At 46.3% G+C, this 7,446-nt stretch overlaps 1 protein-coding gene across 6 annotated transcripts in view; it reads left to right on the top strand.

Annotated features, from left to right (window-relative positions):
• The first annotated feature begins 774 nt into the window (after window positions 1-774).
• The window catches only part of FBXL13 (F-box and leucine rich repeat protein 13), a 39,317-nt gene continuing 32,645 nt past the window's right edge, over window positions 775-7,446 (top strand). For 3 of the 6 annotated variants that reach the window (XM_076066998.1, XM_076066999.1, XM_076066997.1), the window contains exons 1-4: window positions 775-1,217; window positions 5,108-5,211; window positions 6,995-7,085; window positions 7,251-7,318. In XM_076066998.1, coding sequence (XP_075923113.1) covers window positions 975-1,217; window positions 5,108-5,211; window positions 6,995-7,085; window positions 7,251-7,318 — 506 coding nt within the window. In that variant the 5' untranslated portion in view covers window positions 775-974. The other 3 variants (XM_032954440.2, XM_076067001.1, XM_076067000.1) reach the window with 3 other exon arrangements.

Below are 7,446 nucleotides of genomic sequence, written 5' to 3'. Positions count from 1 at the left end.
CGAATCATCTGAGTTTCCATTATTTCTTATGAAATTTGCTTTGATATACGAGTGCTTTGGATTACCAGCACGTTTCCGGAACGAATTGTGCTCGCAATTCAAGGTTTCACTGTATGTTGAACTTCCTTCGCACGGTACGTAAGCCAACCATGCTAATCGGAGGTGCGGGGCACGGACAACAAACTAAACGCAAAATAAGTTATAAATAAATGAGTTTTAAATCTTGATTTAAAAGTGCATAGCTCCGGTGCATCTGAACGCGCGATGCAGTGATCGTCTAAAGCAGTGGTTCTTAACGCAACAAGCAGTTCTACACCCCTTTGTTTCTTAAACTGCCAATCGCTGCGCGTGACGCGAACGTTTTTTTTAAATAAATAAATAAATTTGCCGTTTTAAAATAAATTTATGCAAACCAACACACCTGATGATGACCGTTTGAGTTATGGTCGAAACGTCGTGAGAATTTTTTATTGTTTTATATATATTTTGTTGTTTCTCTTCAACGTGCCCTTTACCGAAAAAACTAAGAATATGTTTTTTTTATGTTAACAAATACATAGGTTTGATGAATCAAAGTAATTGTGCCCGTGCTTCATTTGTGTTTCGATTATTTACCTTCTAAAAAACATCTCTCCATGTCTCGCACCCTCAGAAAGAGCATCTCGCACTCCCAAGGGGGTGCGTGCTCACCAGATTTAAAGCGTTTCAGTTTAACGCGTAGGCTTTAGCGACCAATATCCATAATGTGGGGGGGGGGGTTGGGGGGGGTTAGATCGCGTAAATATAAATGTGTCGTTAAACCCGCCACACCACCTACACTAAAGCACTTGCACAGGATGAGCTGCACGTAAATTGTCAGCCGTGGGGGTGCAGCTCCGCCTCCACGTGGCTCGCTCACCTGGGCGCGCGACCCCCGCGTGACGTCACGTCCGCGAGGGACTCTCGGCGGTCGCTAGGCAACGGGACGCGCTGTGATGATGATGGAGGGGATGGGGATGAGGATGGAGGGGGACACCGCGGTTCTCGAGGTGATGGGGACCGTGGGGGTGATGGAGGGGGAGACCGCAGTTCTCGAGGTGATGGGGACCGTGGGGGTGATGGAGGGGGAGACCGGGGCGAAGGGGAAGACGGCGGCGGCGGGTGCGGCGCGCGTCGCCGACCGGGACGCAGACTTCAAGTTGTACTTGAAACGTCACGACATCGCCGAGATTTACGAGGTGAGGTGGGAGGGAAGGTGAAGCAAAAGTCGTAGTGAGATGGGCGAGTCGTGAGGGGGGTGAGGTGTGAGGGGGTGTGAGGTTAGAGAGGTGGAGAGAAATGAAATGAAGTATTAAGAGCGTTGGCATGGTTATTTATTAATGTTGAACTTATTTCGCGCCGTACGTAGCCAACCGTGCTAATCATATGTGCGGGGGAATGACGATTAAACACAAAGCAGTTCTTTAGGACCGAGTTTAAATCTACATGTAAAAGTGCATCACTTCAGTGGCTTCCAAATATCGGAAGAGCGTTCCAGACGGCCGCAGAAGCGCATCTGAAAACTCGCGGATGCAGTTCACAATGTTGCGGCAAACCCTTCATAACGACCCCCTCGGTACACTCCTCACACTTAACATATATCACAGCACCCACTTTACCTCACCCCTCTCGCACAAACTCCCCCCTCATCTCTTACCACAATTCACTTTATCGCGTCTCACCAATCTCACCACGTCCCTCACCACTCACTCCCTCCACACCTCTCCTCCCAACTTTGACCCCGTTGCCTCTCATCCCCGTACGCCGAATCCCGAGACAATCGCATTGCAGTCCTCAACCTCTCACCCGTCTCAATCCCCTCGCGTCGTCCCTCCCACTCATCACCCCCTTAACGCAGTGACAGATTCTCCTGGGAGAAAAAGTAGCTACTACTACATATGTAGTAGCTACTACATATGTAGTAGTAGCTACGGGCCCCGCACTTTCAAGGGCCCCGCGCTAAATGCTTTCAAGCTATCAATTCCGGTTCAGTAATTCTGCACTTGCTCTATTACTATAGTACTATGCTGCCTTCAACTTTTATGAACGACTGGGTGTTTAAGGTTAGCGATTTGTCGTATTATCTGGCTGTATAGCAAATGGAAAAATACAATTACTTTACTATGCAAGTTAAACATTTGTGTTTTAATATTTGTGGTGGTTTTTTTCTTCTTTTTAGGGCCCCTTTATAACTACTACATGTGCTACAGGCCCCGCACTAGCTGAATCCGGCACTGCCTCAACGTGTCACACCTGTCTCATTCGGCTTCACCTCTCCTCTCGCACCTCCGCCCACTCGCCTGTCACCTCGCTCATTTTACCTCGACCCTCTCACGCCTACGTACGGTGCGAAATAAGTCCAACATACAACATACATACATTCCCTCTGGTGCCATTGAATCGCTGGAATTTTTACAAGACCCCCTCGACATCACTGCACTATGTCTGGTATACATCTTGAGAGGCACCTTTTTTTTCCAATGGAAAATGTGACAGTGAAAATTGCTTTTGCAAACAGATAGCCAAATAACGCATGTTCCGGGCATATGTTTTGAAAATCATTACAGCGCTTGTGATAAAGCACTGCAGTTCATTCAATGTAAATAATCTACGGCCATTTGTCAGTCCATTGCTGGATGAAGGCGTCTGTCATGGGAATTGTTACCATACTTCACCACGCTGGTCAGTGTGGGTTGGTGGAGGAGCTGGTCAGGACCGGTTCGTATATCACTCGCCACTGATTGTAACCGTGGCCCGGGAATATGATCATATTCTCATGCAGTAACCATAACCACAGCGCCCCCACTAATCTTCAACGCAGATACAGTCTCTAATTCCCAGAGCATATAATTACAGCCTCTTGTAGGCACAACAGTCCATGGGGTCCCATGGAATGGCACATATATACAAGCCGCCGGGGTGAGTGGGGTGAATGCTCAAGAGAACGTTCAATGTCAACTGCATAACATGCCAGGGCGTTTCAATGAGTACATGTACAACTCTTCTATCTGTCCACCGCGGTTATTTTGACCAAAGGTTACCACACTAGTCAGTGTGGGTTGCTGAAGGCAGGGAGCATAGAAGTACGGTACAATGGTTTACGTGTGACACTGCCATCTGCTGCCCACGACGTAGCCCCCGCAGCCTGAATCACATGTTATGGATTGCAGTCGCCCCATCCAAGCTCTAGCCAGGGTCAACTTTGCCTATCTTCCGAGATCTTATGAGATTTGGCACTTTGAAGGTGATTCAATCAGAGATGTTTCAATGAGTAAAGAGACAAACATTACCTTTCAAATATTAGCATCAATATGGCAAACATACTGCAGTACATATCGCTCCACATAGTTACCCTCGACTAAAATACAACCAGTCCGAGTGGCCCACAAGCGTCATGATGGCTAAACCCTGAAGCCATGACTTCACCACTGCTTCCACAACTTCGTCTATTGAATCGCTTTCCACGAAAAGCTTTCAGGAGTGCGCACAGATGGAAATCTGCGGGGACTATGTCTGAACCGCGTGCCAGATGTTACAGGACATTCCATCCACACTTTGCTGAAAATTCCTTGCACGTGCAGTGTATGGAAATACATCATCGTGCTTTAAAACCGCATCGTTTCTCAAGAGGCGGACGGTGTTTCCGACGAATCTCAGGCTTCGACGTTAGCCAGAGTTGAACCATCAGTCGGTCTACCACTTAGCCGTCATCACACACGTACTCCTGTCTGGATTGCAGCCATTCCATCCATCTATAAATGTTGCCACGATCCATACACATATGGTCGTATTGCAATTTTATTTTTGTAATAGCTGGGATGGAGCGCCCATATTCTTCCTCACTGTACTTGATATAATTAAACTTTTAGCAGTTGATTGGTGAGCCAGCACTCACTGATTCCCTCCGTTCACTCGCTCACTGACAAGTCAGTCGTCTCTTATCGCTCCTGCCATGGTTACTGTTTCCGTAAATTTCACCCATTGATCCTTCAACCATGTTGACGTCTAGGTTCACCAGACTTATCATGTCATCCACACTGTTCAACCAACCACACTGCCGGTCACAACACTTCTCTTTCCACTGTCATCCATCGGACTGTTGTACTCTGGAACTCCCCCGCACAATCTCTTTTCTTAAGTTCTTATAACCTTGCTCAATTAAAAACAAACTAAATAATTATTGTCCATTACAACTTTAATATTGTTGTTTGTTGCTGGGCGTTTCATGCCATTGTGTCTGTGCTCATCAACCGTGATAAAAGAACAAAAAACGTTGCTCTCAGATAAAAGGACAAACACAAACAACATCCCTTCTAATGTGCAGTTGTGCAAGGGTGCTGCAATCTTAAATCACGTGAGGCGTTTGTCCTTGAGACAAAACCTGAAGAGAGGACAAAAACGTTGCACATCAGTGCCAGGGCCATGCCCAATCAACTACGCTATATTTAGCGAGATTTCACTGACATGGTTTACACAATTCTTACAAGTTTATTTCCTTGGCGTAAATCCAGCAACCACGTCTGGTAATGGAGGATACACGTAAAATGCCCTAAGAACTGGGCTGTGTAGAGAATTGGACTAAAACTGTTGGAATGTGAGTTATGTGTAAACTGTCCTGTTTATACAATGGTTTGCCAATGTTTATTATTATCCACTTGGATTTGTGTCTGTGGATACTTCCCTCTTGGGCACGGCTGTACACTGTGTACATAGTACATACACAGACATTTTGCCAAGCTACTGCTGGCTGAAATCCTCCCCGCGTCATGCAGGTCGAGGGGGTTATTTGACCATACTAGACCACTCTGGTCAGTGCGGGTTGGTGAAGGTGGGGGCATAGACATTGGGTCACAGGATAATACAATAATGGAATTGGCTACATTGCTACTTGCTAATATTCTATCCCCTGCAGAAACCTACATCTGTTTAATGCATGATGGCCTTCCCATACGAACGCTATCCAGGCTTAAACTTGCTTAGATGTCGAAATCTGTTAAGTTCGGACATATCCCAGGCGATTTGGTCACAGTTGTACATATTTCATTTGAATTCGAGTGCCATGTTGTGTGTGTCTGTTACATTTGCACAGGCGTTGCTGACCGCACTTTGCGTGCTCTGCCCAGAAAACCCCCTAGAATTTCTCTTAAACAAAATGAGAGAAATACAAGAGTTTGGTCTACACACCTTGGATTGGTAAGAAAACGCATTTCGTTTAAGGCATACATGGCAGTTCTTAGTCTTTTTTAATACAGTACGCATATCAATAGGTATAACATACGTTGTACAAGATGAAATAATAAATACAAGTTTTGGCAAAACGCAATACAATATGTAAACAAATAAGGGACTGCAGTGACAGTAGCTTTACTACATTTGTCATGAACACTGCCTCGGCAGGTATTGTATTAACTCTTGACTTAAAGCTTTCGTAACTGCAGGAATTCCTATTATTTGGGTCTTTTGGTAAAGTCACGTAGATAGGTTGAAAGAAAATAACAAAAAATAACAAAAAGCTACGTTTCGATCGCTTGTGTTGCGATCGAAACGTCGTAGTTTTTTGTTATTTTCTTTGAACCTATCTATGTGACTTTACCGAAAGACCCAAATAATATGTATTGTATTATGACCTATACATTATGGTAAGGCCTCGCTTAACGTGTGTTCACACAATGCATTTTCGCTAAAGCGGGATTCTGCTATTTGGGAACACTTTTCACGTAACGCGGAACAAGCACCGTTCTAACGCAGCTTCTGAGCGGTTTACAACAAACTACTTTCTTGAGCTGCGCGGCTGAGTGGAATGATAGAGTACGTGGAATGATAAAGAGTACGTGGCGACGTACCCTCGTCTCAGTGCTTTGTCCCACCACGGGTTAACTGAAAGGCTGATTTCATGGTGCTAATGTGATTCAGTCGTAGTATTCCGCCGCTTAACACGGCTTTTGCTTCACGTGTAACTTTTTCAGGAACGCATCTACCACATTAAACGAGGAATTACTGTAGAGTACATTGGTGCTCAGAGAGCGACTTTGGTTGTCGATTGGCGTGATGCTGCCCCACCACTGCTGTCACCACCCACCACCTCTTGCTGCGCACACACAAAATACAAAGATCCCACGTCGAGCCTTCAAATACTGTTGGGGCAAGTGCTGTTAGTGAGTAGCACCTATGAAGGCCGGAACGTCACACGAGGGGGTGGGTGGCCAGCAAACACCACGCCCGACCTCTTGCTGCACATACACACACATACTCCACAACCACCACCAAAACCAGCCCCAGACCCTGAAGGCATGGAGTCGACACGAAAAGGGGTGCGGCTGATCGGGAAAGGGGTAGGGGCTAAGGCGTAAAGGGGCGGGGTATAAAGATGAAGGGGCAGGGCCTGCAGGGGGTTGAACTTCAAAGAATCGAAGCATGGCTAAGAAGCATTCAATGAATATAAACATTCAACGAATAGAAACAATGAAATCGGTGTGTGCAGTGTGCAGTACCGGTTAGGGTGCCGCAGATTCGGCCACACACACAAACCAGTAATTGTGTATACTGTCGTCGATATATCCAGCTATTTAGTTAATCCGCCACTAGATAAAGGCCTCGCCACACCTGGTCGTGGATGGAGGTCTTTGGATCATGCGTTCTACTTCTCCACGCTAGTCAGTGCGAGCAGGGAGACGTGGACGTGGGAGCTTAGAATACAGTACAATAATGGGGTTTTGCCGCACCGTCCTCTGCTGCCCAACACGCAGCCCCCAGCGTTTTCCAGGCTCAAAAAAAGACCTGCTTAGCTTCCAAGATCGGGTGTATTCTGGGTGATTTGGTTCCTATCACTGCCGAAACCAATGTTCCTGCACGGTTACATATAACCTACCGTCGATTTTATAAATGCATGACGATTGTACTTAATAGTAGTTGTGTTGCCTTTGTGCCCCACTATGCACCCGCGTTATAGCGACGGCCCGTTGTGCGTTGTGTTTAGGGAAATGTTCATTGACGAGAGTCTGAGGCCTAAGCTGAAGAGGGTGACCGCTGGATACCTGACGTTCATATTCAGATTCGACGACGACGCGGTAAGTAGACTGTTCACTGGGCGTCCTGCGATAATAAAAACAAATGAAAGGTCACTTTCCCGTGAACCCTTTCCAAGTGTTGTGGTTGGTTTTTGGCTGAAAAAAAAACCCAAGATGATGCTTGCAATCTAGTCAGCCTAACGGTTGTTTTGTTGCTTGTTACAGCCCACCCCCCAGCAGTTTGAGAAGGCATACTCCTTTCTGCGCAGGAAACTCCAACGGGAATATTTCGTGTAAGTAGCCGTGAATTATTCGGGACCAGAATACATGTATTTATGCTGGAGGAATCCGATGAGCTGTCAAGATCTTTTTTCACAGATGTCCAGTCGGGGCGGGTAAGAACGTTACAACAACAAACGAC

The sequence above is a fragment of the Petromyzon marinus genome, chromosome 14 (assembly GCF_048934315.1).
Source record: "Petromyzon marinus isolate PM22_M1 ecotype Great Lakes invasive population chromosome 14, UKy_Petmar_22M1.pri1.0, whole genome shotgun sequence".
In the NCBI taxonomy this organism is placed as follows: domain Eukaryota; kingdom Metazoa; phylum Chordata; class Hyperoartia; order Petromyzontiformes; family Petromyzontidae; genus Petromyzon; species Petromyzon marinus.
Note: the sequence above shows the minus strand (reverse complement) of the source record. Positions and strands in the feature narration are given on the sequence as shown.